The sequence below is a fragment of the Crassostrea angulata genome, chromosome 7 (genome assembly GCF_025612915.1).
Source record: "Crassostrea angulata isolate pt1a10 chromosome 7, ASM2561291v2, whole genome shotgun sequence".
Classification (NCBI taxonomy): domain Eukaryota; kingdom Metazoa; phylum Mollusca; class Bivalvia; order Ostreida; family Ostreidae; genus Magallana; species Magallana angulata.
The window spans coordinates 32,665,432-32,688,110 of record NC_069117.1 but is presented as its reverse complement, the minus strand read 5'-3'; the positions used below and the strand labels follow the sequence as shown (position 1 = coordinate 32,688,110).

The 22,679-nt window shown below is 35.0% G+C and overlaps 2 protein-coding genes and 2 pseudogenes across 2 annotated transcripts in view; 3 read left to right on the top strand and 1 right to left on the bottom strand.

The window, feature by feature from the left end:
* LOC128191547 (E3 ubiquitin-protein ligase HERC2-like) overlaps positions 1–22,679 on the bottom strand; it is a 99,046-nt gene that overhangs the window by 45,507 nt on the left and 30,860 nt on the right. The gene's annotated exons all lie outside the window — the stretch shown is intronic.
* On the top strand, positions 3,222–4,821 carry LOC128191541 (uncharacterized; annotated as a pseudogene).
* LOC128191537 (uncharacterized) lies at positions 14,274–16,130 on the top strand. The gene is made up of 2 exons (XM_052863669.1): positions 14,274–15,088; positions 15,627–16,130. Exons 1-2 carry the CDS (start codon positions 14,353–14,355, stop codon positions 16,049–16,051), a joined length of 1,161 nt encoding a protein of 386 aa, XP_052719629.1. The 5' UTR covers positions 14,274–14,352; the 3' UTR covers positions 16,052–16,130.
* Positions 20,294–22,008, top strand: LOC128191540 (uncharacterized; annotated as a pseudogene).

Below are 22,679 nucleotides of genomic sequence, written 5' to 3'. Positions count from 1 at the left end.
ATACTGTGTAAAAATTTCAAGCATCTGCGATAAACAGTTGCTGATAATTCTTTGACGAAAATTTGTTTGAAAATTTTTGCTAAAAATAAACAAGGTCATCATTTAACAGGAAGTTGACATCTGATTTGTACAAAAATACATCCTATGATATGGCATGCCTATACAAATATTGTGTAAAAATTTCAAGCATCTGCAATAAATAGTTGCTGAGAAATCTTTGACGAAAATTTGTTTGAAAATTTTGGTTAAAAAATAAGCAAAGTCGTCATTTAACAGGAAGTTGACGTCCGATTGGTACAAAAATATATCCCACGATATGGCATGCCTTAACAAACACTGTGTAAAAATTTCAAGCATCTGCGATAAACAGTTGCTGAGATAAATGCGACAGAAATTTTTGTTATGGACACACAGACGGACGGACAGACACACAAGGGTAAAACAGTATACCCCCTCTCCTTCGGAGCGGGGTGTAAAAAAAACAAACTTCATCATGATACACAGTTTTATCAAAAGAATGTAACAGAATTATGGAATATCTTTCAACTATCAAGGTAAAATCTAAATAAATTTGATAATTGAATAAACAATAATAGGGAACAGCTTATCTTAAATAAACACTGGGGTTTTCCAAATGCAAAGCTAGTGAAAGTTTATTATTATGTTTACAAATTAATTTTTCACTTAAAGTAAAATATTTCTATTCAAATTTTCACCGAAAAGCAAGTTCATAGTTTCACTTGCCCGAAACGAGATTTCACTTGCCCCGGGCAATCGGACAACCACTAATGTCGATCCTTGCCAAAATGTCATGGTAGTTCAGGGAAATGGGATAAATTTCACATTCATGATGTGACGTTTCTGACGCAGATTTATAAACCTAGGTTATCACAGATTACACAGCTCACCGAGACGAGACATCACCCTTATGAGACTTCACCTTTATGAGATCACCTTTATCATATTAAATGAAAATCATACTTTATGATCTTGGTTATTCATGGATTCTGTTTTGACACAATATCGTATACCATCTGTTAAAAAATTGTGTGATAATCATATGTTCATATGTTAATCAATACAATAATATAAAATTAAATATTGCATCCTATCATATTTACAACATATATCATATAATACAATAAAATACTGTAATAAACAATGATGAGATATGATATTATAACGTATGATATGACATTGTATTGCATTATTATATCTAATTGATCACTTGATTATTTGATTTGATTTGAACCCCCAGGGACCATGATTTGAACAAACTTGAATCTACACTATCTGAGGATGCTTCCACTCAAATTTGAGCTTTCCTGGCCTAAAAGTTTTTGAGAAGAAGATTTTCAAAGATTTTCTCTATATATTCCTATGTAGAACTTGATCCCCCAATAGTGGCCCCACCCTATCCCCGGGGACCATGATTTGAACAAACTTGAATCTACACTACCTGAGAATGCTTCCACTCAAATTTAAGCTTTCCTGGCCTAATAGTTTTTGAGAAGAAGATTTTTAAAGATTTTCTCTATATATTCCTATGTAAAAATCCATTTTCCCATTGTGGCCCCACCATACCACCAGGGACTATGATTTCAACAAACCTGAATCTACACTACCTGAGGATGCTTCCACTTTAATTTGAGCTTTTCTGGCCTAATAGTTTTTGAGAAGATTTTAAAAAAGTTTCTCTATATATTCCTATGTAAAACTTGATCCCCCTATTGTGGCCCCACCCTACCCACAGGGACCATGATTTGAACAAACTTGAATCTACACTACCTGAGAATGCTTCCACTCAAATTTGAGCTTTCCTGGCCTAAAAGTTTTTGAGAAGAAGATTTTTGAAGATTTTCTCTATATATTCCTATATAAAAATCCATTCCCCCATTGTGGCCCCACCATACCACCAGGGACTGTGATTTCAACAAACCTGAATCTACACTATCTTAGCTGAGGATGCTTCCACTTTAATTTGAGCTTTTCTGGCCTAATAGGTTTTGAGAAGAAGATTATTAAAGATTGTCTCTATATATTCCTATGTAAAACTTGATCCCCCAATTGTGGCCCAACCCTACCCCCGGAGATCATGATTTGAACAAACTTGAATTTACACTATCTGGGGATGCTCCCATTTTAATTTGAGCTTTTCTGGCCTAATAGTTTTTGAGAAGAAGTTTTTAAAGATTTTCTCAATATATTCCTATGTAAAACTTGATTCCCCTCTTGTGGCCCCTCCCTACCCCCGGGGACCATGATTTGAACAAACTTGAATTTACACTACCTGAGGATGCCTCCACACAAGTTTAAGCTTTTCAGGCCGAATAGTTTTTGAGAAGAAGATTTTTGAAAAATACCAACAAATTTTCAATAATTCTCAATTATCTCCCCTTTAAAGAGGGTGTGGCCCTTCATTTGAACAAACTTGAATCTCCTTCACCTAGTGGTGCTTTGTGCCAAATTTGGTTGAAATCTGCCCAGTGGTTCTTGAGAAGAAGATGAAAATGTGAAAAGTTTACAACAACGATGAGGACAACAACGACAGACAATGGACAAATTGTGATCAGAAAAGCTCACTTGAGCCTTTGGCTCAGGTGAGCTAAAAATTGAAGATACACTATTGGACCATTAGATACAATGCATTGTGGTGGTTCAATTTTCATGGATTTTGAAAGAACTACCATTGTGCCTTATTCTAACACACTTTAAATACAATACATTTTTGAATTCTATCAAGCTGATTTTCAGTACACAGAAATCATATTAATTGATCAAGATCAATAACTTTTTAAAATTTATGCTTCTTTTCTAAATTCATTTTGAAGAGTTTTGCAAAAGCATTGCATTCTATCATTTCAAAACTGTTTGAGTGTGATCATTGTGCTTGAAACTTTTGTTTGTCATTTACTTTGGGATGTAATTTCTTCACCATTGACTTACTTAAGCTTTCAAGCTATCAGTAACTTGCACGAAAAGGTACAGTATAAAATCATAATAAAAATCGCTTAAAGTTTAAATACAGAAATTATCATGAGGTTATTTACTGATTAGAAATGAGTTCATAACTTCATAGTAATATGTCCATGGTAAAAATGATAAGTATAGGTTAGTCATGATAAGATAAATTGAAACAGATAAATTGAGGCCAGAGTCAACTGAATCTTGTCAACTCTAAATAAAAGAGATAAAAAAAAGTTACATGCTGGATCGTATCAGTGTTACAATAATTATTCAAGTATGAGCAGCTTTATAACAAGTCTTGTTTTTCTTTGCACAGTTTTCCACGGAAATGCTCTGCTCTTCAATGGACCACAATCCAACGCAACATCCACATCCATATCCAATGGACAAATGGATCCAACTGTTCTACAACAGCTTCAAAAAATGCAAACTGTTTTGGATTCTGCATTGAAGGACTTAGCAGCTTTGCAACAGGAGAACCGATTACTTCAGCAACAGCAGCAAATCTATGAGCTCAAGCAAAAATCCCTAAAAGAAGATGTCCAAATCCTAAAAACCTTAAACCAAACTTCACAGCAGAGAATAATTCTTCTGGAAAATTCTTTCCATCAAGTACAAAGTGAAAACCAAATCTTGAGAGATGATCTAAATGATTTGAATGTCACCTATCAAACAGGTTTCCATGAATTGAGACTGGAGAGCCAAATAACCAATGAGATTGTTCGTAAAATAAAACTCCAAGATCGAGAGATTACAAATAATGTGTCAGCCAGTCTATGAAGTCAACAACTTCAGATGCGGTATTTATCATTGTCACTTCTGGACATGCAAAACCAAACAATGGCAGAGATTCAACAGCTCACGGACACCTAAGACACAACTACAGCAAAATTCAATGCTTCTCTTTCGCACATTGCAGCGAGTCAAGGTATGTATAATTTATGATTTATGTTAATGATTTTTTATGCATGAATTTAGCTAGAAACGATGAAACCATCGCATTCACAATCCAATGACCAACTGTCTAAAACAAAGAGGCTCAAGGGCCCTTGTGGTCACCTCAGTTTACACCATGGTTATTGAATAATTATCAGCTTGATATTTGGACTGACACCTTCCTAGAATCACCGACAGTTCTTAATAATCCACATCTGGATATTCTGTCCCAACTTTGGTTTCTTGACATGGATATTCATGTTTCTTGACCACTACCATTTTGCAGCCCAAAATCCCTCTACTTCACTCTTACATGTACCATTCAATGTGCATCTTTAAACATAACATACAGTTTTTAAAACAATTTATTCAGTTGGATTGCTTGTTTCAATTCAAATCTCCACTTTAGTACATATTCAAACTCAACCGTTTCCTGTAGAGTCATTTGAAAGCTTTACATCAACATGCTACTGCTGCATTTTTTCTTTCACAGGACCCCATGTAGCTTTTACAGCAGGATGCAGTCGCTGCTACGCACGTATGTCTGTTGTTGGACAACCTGTTAGATACAATTTAGTATTATACCAGGTGGGAGGAGGATATAATATTTCCACAGGAATCTTCACAGCCCCAAGGGCTGGGCTCTATATCATTTACAGTACAATTGTTGCAGCTCGCAGGGAGTCTTTCTGGTCAAGAATAGTTGTCAATGGTAGTGAGAAGGCAGGGGTGATGGCATATAATGATGCCAGTCTTAATATATTTCAGTCTGCCTCTAACCTCATTGTACAACAGCTACAGGTCGGGGACAAAGTGTGGATAAAGCATATTTCTGGTCAAAATATATACGATCAATATTCAGAAAACACATTTTCTGTGGTCATGATCAACTGTTTAAATGATGGCCAGATGAATTAAATGTAATTCAATTTGAATACCTGTACTCATTTAAATAAACAATTGTCTTTTATATTCTTCTTGTCATCTTTCTCTTTTCAATATAATAAACATTATTGAGCAAGAAATAGTGCTTTGCAAATACATATTTTTATGTATTTGAAAATAGATCAAGCTTTTACAAAAAAGATGTAAAAAAGGATGCACATTCTTGATTAAGTGTCATCCTGATAGACATGAAAATTATACCACCTATACAATCATGACAATTCTATTGTAACTTAGATCTGTGAGGACCACCTATATTAACACTGACCTGTGATGTCCTTGGTGAGGACTTGGTATTTGATTGGGATCTTTATTTACTCAAAAATGTGATAAACTGTAATTTGCTGAATATAATACTCAGTTGTGCATAATTCCCCCCCCCCCCCCTCCCCCCCACTTTGAGCTTCAAATTTCGTTAAAAAAAAAATTGAAACTACATCATGATACACAGTTTTATCAAAAGAATGTAACAGAATTATGGAATTGAGGGCATAATATCTTTCAATTTGATAATTTAATAAACATTAATAGGGAACATCTATCTAAAATGAACACTGGGGTTTTCCCCAGTGCAAAGCTAGTGAAAGTTTATTATCATGTTTACAAATTAATTTTTCACTTAAAGTTAAATATTTCTATTCAAATTTTCACTTGTCCGATCCGAAAAGTAAGTTCATAGTTTCACTTGCCCGAAATGTGATTTCACTTGCCCCGGGCAATCGGACAACCACTAATGTCAATCCTTGCCAAAATGTCATGGTAGTTCAGGGAAATGGGATAAATTTCACATTCATGATGTGACGTTTCTGATGCAGATTTATAAACATAGGTAATCACAGATTACAAAGCTCACCGAGACGAGACATCACCCTTATGAGACATCACCTTTATGAGATCACCTTTATTATATTAAATGAAAATCATACTTTATGATCTTGGTTATTCATGGATTCTGTTTTGACACAATATCGTATACCATCTGTTAAACAAGAGGCCCATGGGCCACATCCCTCACCTGAGGAACAATAGGTATGATAAAATCAGCTTAATGGAGTCATAATACAAACTATCTGGACAATGTACAATAATACATGTTGATTCTGTATAAATAAAATCCATTTTTCCCCTGGATATTCTTATGTTTACAATCATTAGTCCCTTTTCTAACAGGATGATCTTATAGTCATATCATATGTTGAGTATTGCAGTTCTCAAAAAGATCCTTAACAATTGTTTATATATGGGATATAAACGTACATAAACTCTGAATCTTCTTATGAGGCCAAAGAATTGTCCTGGGGCCAAAATCTTAACAATTATAAAGAATCATCTGGCTGATTAATTTCTGAGAAGAAGATTTTTAAAGATTTACCATATATATTCCTTTGTTAAACTTTGGCCCCCGATTGTGGCCCGCCCTACCCCTGGGGATCATGATTTTCACAACTTTGAATTTACACTACCTAAGGAAGCTTCCACACAAGTTTAAGCTTTCCTGGCTGATTAGTTTCTGAGAAGAAGATTTTTAAAGATTTACTCTATATATTCCTATGTAAAACTTTGACCTTCCATTTTGGCCCCACCCTACCCTCGGGGGTCATGATTTTCACAACTTTGTATCTACACTACCTGAGGATGCTTCCACACAAGTGTCAGCTTTACTGGCTGATTAGTTTCTGAGAAGAAGATTTTTTAAGATTTACTCTATATATTCCTATGTAAAACTTCGATCCCCCATTGTGGCCCCACCCTACCCCCGGGGGGTCATGATTTTCACAACTTTGAATCTACACTACCTGAGGATGCTTTCACACAAGTGTCAGCTTTCCTGGCCTAATAGTTTTTGAGAAGAGGATTTTTAAAGATTTACTCTATATTTTCTTATGTAAAACTTAGATCTCCCATCGTGGCCCCTCCCTGTCCCCGGGGGTCATGATTTTCACAACTATGAATCTACACTACCTGAGGATGCTTTCACACAAGTTTCAGCTTTCCTGGCTGATTAGTTTCTGAGAAGAAGATTTTTAAAGATTTACTCTATATATTCCTATGTAAAACTTCGATCCCCCATATTGTGGCCCCACCCTACCCCCGGGGATCATGATTTTCACAACTTTGAATCTACACTACCTGAGGATGCTTCCACACAAGTTTCAGCTTTCCTGGTCTTATGGTTCATGAGAAGAAGATTTTTAAAGAATTACTCTATATATTCCTATGTTAAATTTCGACCCCCCATTGTGGCCCCACCCTACCCTCGGGGGTCATGATTTTCACAACTTTGAATCTACACTACCTGAGGATGCTTCAATACAAGTTTCAGCTTTCCTGGTCTTATGGTTCATGAGGAGAAGATTTTTAAAGATTTACTCTATATATTCCTATGTAAAACTTCGACCCCCCATTGTGGCCCCATCCTACCCCCGGGGGTCATGATTTTCACAAATTAGAATCTAAACTACCTGAGGATGCTTCCACACAAGTTTCAGCTTTCCTGGTCTTATGGTTCATGAGAAAAAGATTTTTAAAGATTTACTCTATATATTCCTATGTTAAATTTCGACCCCCCATTGTGGTCCCACCCTACCCCCGGGGGTCAGGATTTTCACAAATTAGAATCTACATTACATGAGGACGCTTCCACACAAGTTTCAGCTTTCCTGGTCTTATGGTTCATGAGAAGAAGATTTTTAAAGATTTACTCTATATATTCCTATGTTAAATTTCGACCCCCCATTGTGGTCCCACCCTACCCCCGGGGGTCAGGATTTTCACAAATTAGAATCTACATTACCCGAGGATGCTTCCACACAAGTTTCAGCTTTCCTGGTCTTATGGTTCATGAGGAGAAGATTTTCAAAGATTTACTCTGTATATTCCTATGTAAAACTTCGACCCCCCATTGTGGCCCCAACCTACCCCCGGGGGTCATGATTTTCACAAATTAGAATCTACATTACCCAAGGATGCTTCCACACAAGTTTCAGCTTTCCTGGTCTTATGGTTCATGAGAAGAAGATTTTCAAAGATTTACTCTGTATATTCCTATGTAAAACTTCGACCCCCCATTGTGGCCCCACCCTACCCCCGGGGGTCATGATTTTCACAAATTAGAATCTACACTACCTGATGATGCTTCCACACAAGTTTCAGCTTTCCTTGTCTTATGGTTCATGAGAAGAAGATTTTTGAAAATTTCTCGAAAATTTTCATAAATTCCTAATTATCTCCCTTTGCAAAAGAGCGTGATCCTTAATTTTCACAAATTTAAATCCCCTTAGGCTAAAGATGCTTTGTGCCAAGTTTGGTTGAAATTGGCCCAGTGGTTCTTGAGAAGATGTTGAAAATGTGAAAAGTTTACAGACAGACAGACGGACGGACGGACGGACGGACGGACGGACGGACGGACGACAGACAAAATGTGATCAGAAAAGCTCACTTGAGCTTTCAGCTCAGGTGAGCTAAAAATTGTATGATAATCATATGTTCATATGTTAATTAATACAATAATATAAAATTAAATATTGCATCCTCTCATATTTACAACATATATCATATAATACAACAAGAGGCCAATTGGCCTTAACGGTCACCTGAGTAGCATATATCCCATACACAAACTTGTCTTGGAGTCTCATATATGCATCTAATTAATTAATTTTCATACTGGAGTAAAAAAATTATAAATTTTTAATGATGACCACATTTCAAAAACATAGGTAATCACAGATTACAAAGCTCACCGAGACGAGACATCACCCTTATGAGACTTCACCTTTATGAGACCACCTTTATCATATTAAATGAAAATCATACTTTATGATCTTGGATATTCATGGATTCTGTTTTGATACAATATCGTATATCATCTGTTAAAAAATTGTATGATAATCATATGTTCATATGTTAATCAATACAACAATATAAAATTAATTATTGCATCCTATCATATTTACAACATATATCATAATAAACAATGATGAGATATGATATTGTAACATATGATATGACATTGTATTGTGTTATAGATTATTGTATTTGATCAAATAATACAATATCATAATATATAAAACAATATAGTATTATATTACAATATCATATTACATAATACATCATAACATTGACACATATGATATTATATTGTGTAATATAGTATGATATTGTATGATACTGTATCATTTTTGATACATAATATGATATTGTATCATATGATACAATATTATTTGATACAACATTGTTTCATATCAAATGATACAATATTATGTGATAAAGTAAAATATTATATAATACAATATTACTTTATACATATTGTAACATATGATACAATAATATATTTTACAATATCATACAATACAATTTCATGTGATGAGATAATATATCATATTATAAACCAATATCATATTATACAATATCGTATGATACGATATCTAATAACAGTATCATATTATACAATTTCATGTGATATAATTCTATATTACAGAAACTAATATCATATTATACAAAATCGTATGATACAATATTATAGAATATACAATATAGTATCATAGGATACAATATTATATTTTGCAATATCTTATGTAATAGTATCATGTGATTAAATAATAAATTAATAATACAATATAATATTATACAATACTGTATCATAATATACAATTCTATACATAAGGATATCATGATAAAATATCATAACATAAAATATCAAAAAAATTATACAATATCATATCATATCATATAACTTTTTATAATATTACATATGATATTATATTGTATCATATTAAACAATATTGTTTCATACCATACAATACTATATCGTAGGAATCATGTTATATCATTTATCAACAAACACATTTATCTATCGAGCAGGTTTGAGTGAGGTAGGAGATTTCTTTAGCAACCTTGATAATGGAGATCAGGCTCTGCATCTGAAGCAACCTCTGCGTTTCATTTATAATATAGTTAAATCAACTATGCAAGCTATCATCTATAAAACATGTGACCTGTTCCAAAAAAACTAAACCTCATCCAGCATCCGAAACCTATAGCTCAGATTCAGCATTCAAGCCTGTCAGGTGCATCAGTATACACAAGACGCATCTCCATGCAAGTTTGGTGAAGTTCAGACCAGTAATAACTAAGATATCATCATCAGATACGGCACTAGCAATTAAAACCTTAACCTGCTCCAGCATCCGCAACATATGGCTCAGATTCAACATCCATGCCTGTCAGGTGCATCTGTATCATAAGACACACCATCCATTCAAGTTTGGTGAAGTTGGGACCTGTAATAACTAAGATATATTTTTTAGCATCCTTGATATTGGAGATCAAGCTCTGCATCTGAAGCTTCCTCTGTGATTCATTCATACTTCAGTTTAATCAACTATGCAAGTTTGAAAAAGTACTATTATCTATCAAACATGTGACCTGTTCCAAAAAACTTAACCATATCCAGCATCTGAAACCTATGGCCCAGACTCAGCATTCAAGCCTGTCTGGTGCATCAGTATCATAAGACGCACCATCCATGGAAGTCTGGTGAAGTTAGGACAAGTAAAAACTAAGATATAATCATCAGAGGGCACCTGTTTCAAAAATTTTAACCAGCTCTAAAAACCTTAACCTCCTTCAGCATCCGAAACCTATGGCTCAGATTCAGCATTCAAGCCTGTCTGGTGCATCAGTATCATAAGACGCATCATCCATGGAAGTCTGGTGAAGTTAGGACAAGTAGTAACTAAGATATAATCAGCAGAGGGCACATGCAACAAAAACTTTAACCAGCTCTAAAAACCTTAACCTCCTCAAGCATCCGAAACCTATGGCTCAGATTCAGCATTCAAGCCTGCCTGTTGCATCAGTATCATAAGACACACAATCCATGCAAGTTTGGTGAAGTACGGACCAGCAGTAACTAAGATATTGCTATCAAAGGGCACCTGCAACAAAAACTTTAACCAGCTCCAAAAACCTTAACCTCCTCCAGCATCCGAAACCTATAGCTCAGATTCAGCACTCAAGCCTGTCTGGTGCATCAGTATCATAAGACACACCATCCATGCAAGTTTGGTGAAGTACAGACCTGCAGTAACTTAGATATTGCTATCAAAGGGCACCTGCAACAAAAACTTTAACCTGGTCCAACAACCCTAACCTCCTCCAGCATCTGAAATTTAGGACTCAGATTCAGCATCCAAGTCTTTCAAGTCCATAAGTAGGTCCAGATGCATCATCCATACAAGTTTGGTGAAGATAAGACAAGTAATAGCTTAGATACAGGACCTGCAACAAAAACTTTAACCAGGTCCGGACGCCGACGCCGACGGTATAGCATAAGCTCCCCCTGACTTCGTCTCGGTGAGCTAAAAAACTGTGAAAACTATTATTTTGGTGAAAAACTAAAAGATCTGGTCTACAAAATCATGAATTCAGTTTTCATTTCAGGTGTGTGGGAGTAAAGAAAATAATTTTTTAGCGTTATATGCATTAACATCTCTACATCCATTTTGGCCCTGCCCTAGAGTCATAACCCATCCTTGAGGGGGACATGAAAATTAAAATTTCAGTAGAGGACTTCCTGGTAAACATAATTATTAGTCAGTTTTTTATACAGATGTGTGAGAATAGAGAAGAAAATTTTTAAACATTATATGCATTAACACTATATGGCCATATTGGCCCCACCCTAAAGCCTGAACACCTAACAAAGGGGTCATGAATTTCACAATTTTGGTAGAGGGTCTCATGGACATCATAACAATGCATTTAGTTTTTGACAAATATATATGGGAGTAGAGAAAAAGATTTTCTAAGATTTAATACATTTTTATTATTTGTCCATATTGGCCCCATCCTTGAGCCTGAACCCCTGACCCAGGGGTCATGAATTTCACAATTTTGATAGAGGGCCTCATGGACATCATAATCATGCATTTAGTTTTTAACAAATATATATGGGAGTAGAGAAGAAGATTTTCTAAGATTTAATACATTTGTACTATATGGCCATACTGGCCCCACCCTAGAGCCTGAACCCCTGACCAAGGGGTCATGAATTTCACAATTTAGGTTGAGGGCTTCATGGACATCATTATAATGCATTTAGTTTTTGACAAATATATATTATAGTAGAGAAGAAGATTTTCTAAGATTTAATTCATTTTTACTATTTGGCCACATTAGCCCCACCCTAGATCCTGAACCCCTGACCCAGGGGTCATAAATTTCACAATTTTGGTAGAGGGCTTCATGGACATCATAATCATGCATTTAGTTTTTTAAAAATATATATGGTAGTAGAGAAGAAGATTTTCTAAGGTTTAATACAGTTTTACTATATGGCCATATTGGCCCCACCCTAGAGCCAGAACCCCTGACTCAGGGGCCATAAATTTCACAATTTTGGTAGAGGGCTTCATGGACAACATAACCATCCAACCAGTTTTTTCCTCACATGCGTGGGAGTAGAGAAGAAGATTTTTGAAAAATTGGCTTTTTTTTGCATATTTGGCCCCACCCGTGGCACCCCAGGGGTGGTAGAGCCATGAATTTCACAATTTAGATTCTTCTTACCATAGAGATGATTCACACCAAAAATGGTAACGATTGGCTTGGTAGTTTTCAAGAAGAAGTTAAAAATGTAAAATTGTTAACGCACGACGCACGACGCACAGACGCACGACGACGGACGAAGACCAATTGCAATAGGTCACCTGAGTGACTCAGGTGACCTAATAAAATACTGTAATAAACAATGATGAGATATGATATTATAACGTATGATATGACATTGTATTGTGTTATACATTATTATAATTATTTGATCACTTGATTATTTGATTTGATTTGAACCCCCGTGGACCATGATTTGAACAAACTTGAATCTACACTATCTGAGGATGCTTCCACTCAAATTTGAGCTTTCCTGGCCTAATAGTTTTTGAGAAGAGGATTTTTAAAGATTTTCTCTATATATTCCTATATAAAGCTTAATCCCCCTATTGTGGCCCCACCCTACCCACAGGGACCATGATTAATTTGAACAAACTTGGATCTACACTACCTGAGAATGCTTCCACTCAAATTTGAGCTTTCCTGGCCTAATAGTTTTTGAGAAGAGGATTTTTAAAGATTTTCTCTATATATTCCTATGTAAAATTCCATTCCCCCATTGTGGCCCCACCATACCACCAGGGACTATGATTTAAACAAAGCTGAATCTACACTACCTGAGAATGCTTCCACTTTAATTTGAGCCTTTCTGGCCTAATCGTTTTTGAGAAGAAGATTTTTAAAGATTTTCTTTATATATTCCTATGTAAAACTTGATCCCCCAATTGTGGCCCCACCCTACCCCGGGGATCATGATTTGAACAAACTTGAATTTACACTATCTGAGGATGCTCCCATTTTAATTTGAGCTTTTCTAGCCTGATAGTTTTTGAGAAGATTTTTAAAGATTTTCTCAATATATTCCTACGTAAAACTTGATCCCCCTCTTGTGACCCCCAGGGACCATGATTTGAACAAACTTGAATTTACACTACCTGAGGATGCCTCAACACAGGTTTAAGCTTTTTAGGCTGAATAATTTTTGAGAGGAAGATTTTTGGAAAATACCAACAAATTTTCAATAATTCTCAATTATCTCCCCTTTAAAGAGGGCGTGGCCCTTCATTTGAACAAACTTGAATCCCCTTCACCTAGTGGTGCTTTGTGCCAAATTTGGTTGAAATCTGCCCAGTGGTTCTTGATAAGAATATGAAAATGTGAAAAGTTTACAACAACGATGACGACAACAACGACGACAACGACAGACAACGGACAAATTGTGATCAGAAAATCTCACTTGAGCCTTTGGCTCAGGTGAGCTAAAAATTGAAGATACACTATTGGATCATTAGATACAATGCATTGTGGTGGTTCAATTTTCATGGATTTTGAAAGAACTACCATTGTGCCTTATTCTAACACACTTTAAATACAATACATTTTTGAATTCTATCAAGCTGATTTTCAGTACACAGAAATCATATTAATTGATCATGGTCAATAACTTTTTAAAATTTATGCTTCTTTTCTAAATTCATTTTGAAGAGTTTTGCAAAAGCATTGCATTCTATCATTTCCAAACTGTTTGAGTGTGATCATTGTGCTTGAAACTTTTGTTTGTCATTTACTTTGGGATATAATTTCTTCACCATTGACTTACTTAAGCTTTCAAGCTATCAGTAACTTGCACGAAAAGGTATAAAATCATGATAAAAATCTCTTAAAGTTTAAATACAGAAATCACCATGAGGTTATTTTCCTGATTAGAAATGGGTTCATAACTTCATAGTAATATGTCCCTGGTAAAAATGGTAAGTATAGGTTGGTCATGATAAGATAAATTGAAACAGATAAATTGAGGCCAGAGTCAACTGAATCTTGTCAACTCTAAATGAAAGAGATAAAAAAAAGTTACATGTTGGATCGTATCAGTGTTACAATAATTATTCAAGTATGAGCAGCTTTATAACAAGTCTTGTTTTTCTTTGCACAGTTTTCCCAGAAAATGCTCTGCTCTTCAATGGACCACAATCCAACGCAACATCCACATCCATATCCAATGGACAAATGGATCCAGCAGTTCAACAACAGCTTCAAAAAATGCAAACTGTTTTGGATTCTGCATTGAAGGACTTAGCAGCTTTGCAACAGGAGAACCGATTACTTCAGCAACAGCAGCAAATCTATGAGCTAAAGCAAAAACTTTCTGAACAACAGCATTCTGCTTTAGAACTACAGGTACAATCACTAAAAGAAGATGTCCAAAAGCTGAAAACCTTCAACCAAACTTCACAGCAGAAAATAGTCCTTCTGGAAGACTCTCTCCATCATGTACAAAGTGAAAACCAAATCTTGAGAGATGATCTAAATGATTTGAATGTCACCTCTCAAACAGGTTTCCAAGAATTGAGGATTGAAAGCCACATAACCAATGAGATTGTTCAGAAAATAAAAATCCAAGATCCAGAGATTACAAATAATGTGTCAGCAAGTCTCCAGAGACAACAACTTCAGATGCGGTATTTATCATTGTCACTTCTGGACATGCAAAACCTAACCAGTGTTCTAAACTCCAGACTTGATGACCAACAAAACCAAACAATGGCAGATATTCAACGGCTTACAGACATCTTAGACACCACTACAGCAAAGTTCAATGCTTCTCTTTCACACACTGCAACAAGTCAAGGTATGTATAATTTATGATTTACGTTAATGAATTTTTAGGCATGAATTTAGCTAGAAATTTTGCAATCACAACCCAATGTTCCTGTAAATAACCAACTGTCTACAATAAATAGGCCCAAGGGCCCCTGTGGTCACCTGAGTAGAATTCAACTCTGTTTACAAAATGGTTATTGAATAATTATATATTACATGTATCATCAGCTTGATATTTGGACTGACACCTTCCTTGAATCACGACAGTTCTTAATAATCCACATCTGGATATTCTGTCCCAACTTTGGTTTTTTGACATGGATATTCATGTTTCTTGACCACTACCATTTTGCAGCCTGTGATAAATCCCTCTACTTTACTCTTACATGTACCATTCAATGTGCATCTTTTAACATTACATACAGTTTTTAAAACAATTTATTCAGTTGGATTGCTTGTTTCAAGTCAATCGTCCACTTTAGTACATATTTAAACTCAACCGTTTTCTGTAGAGTCATTTGAAAGCCTTACATCAACATGCTACTGCTGCATTTTTTCTTTCACAGGACCCCATGTAGCTTTTACAGCAGGAATCACTGTCTACGACTCACATACACTTGCTGTTGGCCAACCTGTTAAATTCAATTTATTATTATACCAGGTGGGAGGAGGATATGATTTTTCCACTGGAATCTTCACCACCCCTAGAGCTGGTCTCTATATCATTTACAGTACAAGTGTTGCAACTCGCAGCAAGTCTTTCTGGTCAAGAATAGTTGTCAATGGTAGTGAGAAGGCAGGGATGATGGCAGATAATGATGCCAATGTTAATATATTTCAATCTGCCTCCAATCTCATTGTACAACAGCTACAGGTCGGGGACAGAGTGTGGATAATGCTGATTGATGGTAAACATCTATACAGTGACATTTCATATAGCACATTTTCTGTGGTCATGATCAACTGTTTAAATGATGGCCAGATGAATTAAATGTAATTCAACTTGAATACCTGTACTTATTTATAAATAAACAATTGTCTTTTATATTCTTCTTGTCATCTTTCTCTTTTCAATATAATAAACATTATTGAGCAAGAAATAGTGCTTAGCAAATACATATTTTTATGAATTTGAAAATAGATCAAGCTTTCACAAAAAGGATGTAAAAAAGGATGCACATTCTTGATTAAGTGTCATCCTGATAGCCATGAAAATTATACCACCTACAATCATGACAATTCTATTGTAACTTAGATCTGTGAGGACCACCTATATTAACACTGACCTGTGATGTCCTTGGTGAGGACTTGGTATTTGACTGGGGGCTTTATTAACTCTAAATGTGATAAACTGTAATTTGCTGAATATAATACTCAGTTGTGCATAATTCACACCCCAACTATGAGTTTCAAAATTCGTAAAAAAAAAAAACCAAAAAAAAAAATATTGTGAGCCAATGCTCACTAGTGATACCCCAGCTCTGATGTGAATATGCAAAATAAACAAAGTACTCATTTAACAAGAAGTTGACGTCAGATTGGTACAAAAATATATCCCACGATATGGCATGCCTTAACAAACACTGTGTAAAACTTTCAAGCATCTGCGATAAATAGCTGCTGAGAAATCTGACGAAAATTTGTTTGAAAATTTTGGCTAAAAATAAACAAAGTCATTATTTAACAGGAGGTTGACGTCCGATTGATACAAAAATATATCCCACAATATGGCATGCCAAAATAAATAGTGTGTTAAAATTTCAAGCATCTGCGATAAATAGTTGCTGAGAAATCTTTGACGGAAATTTGTTTGAGAATTTTTGCAAAAAATAAACAAAGTACTCATTAAACAGGAAGTTGACGTCCGATTGGTACTAAAATACATCCCACGATATGGCATGCCTATACAAATACTGTGTAAAAATTTCAAGCATCTGCGATAAAAAGTTGCTGAGAATTCTTTGACAAAAAAATTTTTGAAAATTTTTGCTAAAAATAAACAAAGCACTCATTTAACAGGAAGTTGACGTCTGATTGGTACAAAAATGTATCCCACGATATGGCATGCCTATACAAATACTGTGTAAAAATTTCAAGCATCTGCGATAAACAGTTGCTGATAATTCTTTGACGAAAATTTGTTTGAAAATTTTTGCTAAAAATAAACAAGGTCATCATTTAACAGGAAGTTGACATCTGATTTGTACAAAAATACATCCCATGATATAGCATGCCTATACAAATATTGTGTAAAAATTTCAAGCATCTGCAATAAATAGTTGCTGAGAAATCTTTGACGAAAATTTGTTTGAAAATTTTGGTTAAAAAATAAGCAAAGTCGTCATTTAACAGGAAGTTGACGTCCGATTGGTACAAAAATATATCCCACGATATGGCATGCCTTAACAAACACTGTGTAAAAATTTCAAGCATCTGCGATAAACAGTTGCTGAGATAAATGCGACAGAAATTTTTGTTACGGACACACAGACGGACGGACAGACACACAAGGGTAAAACAGTATACCCCCTCTCCTTCGGAGCGGGGTATAAAAAAAACAAACTTCATCATGATACACAGTTTTATCAAAAGAATGTAACAGAATTATGGAATATCTTTCAACTATCAAGGTAAAATCTAAATAAATTTGATAATTGAATAAACAATAATAGGGAACAGCTTATCTTAAATAAACACTGGGGTTTTCCAAATGCAAAGCTAGTGAAAGTTTATTATTATGTTTACAAATTAATTTTTCACTTAAAGTAAAATATTTCTAATCAAATTTTCACCGAAAAGCAAGTTCATAGTTTCACTTGCCCGAAACGAGATTTCACTTGCCCCGGGCAATCGGACAACCACTAATGTCGATCCTTGCCAAAATGTCATGGTAGTTCAGGGAAATGGGATAAATTTCACATTCATGATGTGACGTTTCTGACGCAGATTTATAAACCTAGGTTATCACAGATTACACAGCTCACCGAGACGAGACATCACCCTTATGAGACTTCACCTTTATGAGATCACCTTTATCATATTAAATGAAAATCATCCTTTATGATCTTGGTTATTCATGGATTCTGTTTTGACACAATATCATATACCATCTGTTAAAAAATTGTATGATAATCATATGTTCATATGTTAATCAATACAATAATATAAAATTAAATATTGCATCCTATCATATTTACAACATATATCATATAATACAATAAAATACTGTAATAAACAATGATGAGATATGATATTATAACGTATGATATGACATTGTATTGCATTATTATATCTATTTGATCACTTGATTATTTGATTTGATTTGAAACCCCAGGGACCATGATTTGAACAAACTTGAATCTACACTATCTGAGGATGCTTCCACTCAAATTTGAGCTTTCCTGGCCTAAAAGTTTTTGAGAAGAAGATTTTCAAAGATTTTCTCTATATATTCCTATGTAGAACTTGATCCCCCAATAGTGGCCCCACCCTATCCCCGGGGACCATGATTTGAACAAACTTGAATCTACACTACCTGAGAATGCTTCCACTCAAATTTAAGCTTTCCTGGCCTAATAGTTTTTGAGAAGAAGATTTTTAAAGATTTTCTCTATATATTCCTATGTAAAAATCCATTTTCCCATTGTGGCCCCACCATACCACCAGGGACTATGATTTCAACAAACCTGAATCTACACTACCTGAGGATGCTTCCACTTTAATTTGAGCTTTTCTGGCCTAATAGTTTTTGAGAAGATTTTAAAAAAGTTTCTCTATATATTCCTATGTAAAACTTGATCCCCCTATTGTGGCCCCACCCTACCCACAGGGACCATGATTTGAACAAACTTGAATCTACACTACCTGAGAATGCTTCCACTCAAATTTGAGCTTTCCTGGCCTAAAAGTTTTTGAGAAGAAGATTTTTGAAGATTTTCTCTATATATTCCTATGTAAAAATCCATTCCCCCATTGTGGCCCCACCATACCACCAGGGAGTGTGATTTCAACAAACCTGAATCTACACTATCTTAGCTGAGGATGCTTCCACTTTAATTTGAGCTTTTCTGGCCTAATAGGTTTTGAGAAGAAGATTTTTAAAGATTGTCTCTATATATTCCTATGTAAAACTTGATCCCCCAATTGTGGCCCAACCCTACCCCCGGAGATCATGATTTGAACAAACTTGAATTTACACTATCTGGGGATGCTCCCATTTTAATTTGAGCTTTTCTGGCCTAATAGTTTTTGAGAAGAAGATTTATAAAGATTTTCTCAATATATTCCTATGTAAAACTTGATTCCCCTCTTGTGGCCCCTCCCTATCCCCGGGGACCATGATTTGAACAAACTTGAATTTACACTACCTGAGGATGCCTCCACACAAGTTTAAGCTTTTCAGGCCGAATAGTTTTTGAGAAGAAGATTTTTGAAAAATACCACCAAATTTTCAATAATTCTCAATTATCTCCCCTTTAAAGAGGGTGTGGCCCTTCATTTGAACAAACTTGAATCTCCTTCATCTAGTGGTGCTTTGTGCCAAATTTGGTTGAAATCTGCCCAGTGGTTCTTGAGAAGAAGATGAAAATGTGAAAAGTTTACAACAACGATGAGGACAACAACGACAGACAATGGACAAATTGTGATCAGAAAAGCTCACTTGAGCCTTTGGCTCAGGTGAGCTAAAAATTGAAGATACACTATTGGACCATTAGATACAATGCATTGTGGTGGTTCAATTTTCATGGATTTTGAAAGAACTACCATTGTGCCTTATTCTAACACACTTTAAATACAATACATTTTTGAATTCTATCAAGCTGATTTTCAGTACACAGAAATCATATTAATTGATCATGATCAATAACTTTTTAAAATTTATGCTTCTTTTCTAAATTCATTTTGAAGAGTTTTGCAAAAGCATTGCATTCTATCATTTCAAAACTGTTTGAGTGTGATCATTGTGCTTGAAACTTTTGTTTGTCATTTACTTTGGGATGTAATTTCTTCACCATTGACTTACTTAAGCTTTCAAGCTATCAGTAACTTGCACGAAAAGGTACAGTATAAAATCATAATAAAAATCGCTTAAAGTTTAAATACAGAAATTATCATGAGGTTATTTACTGATTAGAAATGAGTTCATAACTTCATAGTAATATGTCCATGGTAAAAATGATAAGTATAGGTTAGTTATGATAAGATAAATTGAAACAGATAAATTGCGGCCAGAGTCAACTGAATCTTGTCAACTCTAAATAAAAGAGATAAAAAAAAGTTACATGTTGGATCGTATCAGTGTTACAATAATTATTCAAGTATGAGCAGCTTTATAACAAGTCTTGTTTTTCTTTGCACAGTTTTCCACGGAAATGCTCTGCTCTTCAATGGACCACAATCCAACGCAACATCCACATCCATATCCAATGGACAAATGGATCCAACTGTTCTACAACAGCTTCAAAAAATGCAAACTGTTTTGGATTCTGCATTGAAGGACTTAGCAGCTTTGCAACAGGAGAACCGATTACTTCAGCAACAGCAGCAAATCTATGAGCTCAAGCAAAAATCCCTAAAAGAAGATGTCCAAATCCTAAAAACCTTAAACCAAACTTCACAGCAGAGAATAATTCTTCTGGAAAATTCTTTCCATCAAGTACAAAGTGAAAACCAAATCTTGAGAGATGATCTAAATGATTTGAATGTCACCTATCAAACAGGTTTCCAAGAATTGAGACTGGAGAGCCAAATAACCAATGAGATTGTTCGGAAAATAAAACTCCAAGATCGAGAGATTACAAATAATGTGTCAGCCAGTCTATGAAGTCAACAACTTCAGATGCGGTATTTATCATTGTCACTTCTGGACATGCAAAACCAAACAATGGCAGAGATTCAACAGCTCACAGACACCTAAGACACAACTACAGCAAAATTCAATGCTTCTCTTTCGCACATTGCAGCGAGTCAAGGTATGTATAATTTATGATTTATGTTAATGATTTTTTATGCATGAATTTACGGGTAGCTAGAAACGATGAAACCATCGCATTCACAATCCAATGACCAACTGTCTAAAACAAAGAGGCTCAAGGGCCCTGGTGGTCACCTCAGTTTACACCATGGTTATTGAATAATTATCAGCTTCATATTTGGACTGACACCTTCCTAGAATCACCAACAGTTCTTAATAATCCACATCTGGATATTCTGTCCCAACTTTGGTTTCTTGACCACTACCATTTTGCAGCCCAAAATCCCTCTACTTTACTCTTAATTACAATAACATGTACCATTCAATGTGCATCTTTAAACATAACATACAGTTTTTAAAACAATATATTCAGTTGGATTGCTTGTTTCAATTCAAATCTCCACTTTAGTACATATTCAAACTCAACCGTTTCCTGTAGAGTCATTTGAAAGCTTTACATCAACATGCTACTGCTGCATTTTTTCTTTCACAGGACCCCATGTAGCTTTTACAGCAGGATGCAGTCGCTGCTACGCACGTATGTCTGTTGTTGGACAACCTGTTAGATACAATTTAGTATTATACCAGGTGGGAGGAGGATATGATATTTCCACAGGAATCTTCACAGCCCCAAGGGCTGGGCTCTATATCATTTACAGTACAATTGTTGCAGCTCGCAGGGAGTCTTTCTGGTCAAGAATAGTTGTCAATGGTAGTGAGAAGGCAGGGGTGATGGCATATAATGATGCCAGTCTTAATATATTTCAGTCTGCCTCTAATCTCATTGTACAACAGCTACAGGTCGGGGACAGAGTGTGGATAAAGCATATTTCTGGTCAAAATATATACGATCAATATTCAGAAAACACATTTTCTGTGGTCATGATCAACTGTTTAAATGATGGCCAGATGAATTAAATGTAATTCAACTTGAATACCTGTACTCATTTAAATAAACAATTGTCTTTTATATTCTTCTTGTCATCTTTCTCTTTTCAATATAATAAACATTATTGAGCAAGAAATAGCGCTTTGCAAATACATATTTTTATGAATTTGAAAATAGATCAAGCTTTTACAAAAAAGATGTAAAAAAGGATGCACAATCTTGATTAAGTGTCATCCTGATAGACATGAAAATTATACCACCTATACAATCATGACAATTCTATTGTAACTTAGATCTGTGAGGACCACCTATATTAACACTGACCTGTGATGTCCTTGGTGAGGACTTGGTATTTGACTGGGATCTTTATCAACTCAAAAATGTGATAAACTGTAATTTGCTGAATATAATACTCAGTTGTGCATAATTCCCCCCCCCCCCCCCCCACTTTGAGCTTCAAATTTCGTTTAAAAAAAAATTGAAACTACATCATGATACACAGTTTTATCAAAAGAATGTAACAGAATTATGGAATTGAGGGCATAATATCTTTCAACTATCAAGGTAAAATCTAAATAAATTTGATAATTTAATAAACATTAATAGGGAACATCTATCTAAAATGAACACTGGGGTTTTCCCCAGTGCAAAGCTAGTGAAAGTTTATTATCATGTTTACAAATTAATTTTTCACTTAAAGTTAAATATTTCTATTCAAATTTTCACTTGTCCGATCCGAAAAGTAAGTTCATAGTT

Excerpts from the sequence above, each read along its gene's own strand:
- LOC128191537 (XM_052863669.1), top strand. The coding sequence starts at position 14,353 with ATGAGCAGCTTTATAACAAGTCTTGTTTTTCTTTGCACAGTTTTCCCA. Across the intron at positions 15,089-15,626 it reads ACACACTGCAACAAGTCAAG|GACCCCATGTAGCTTTTACA; the intron begins GTATGTATAATT and ends TTTCTTTCACAG.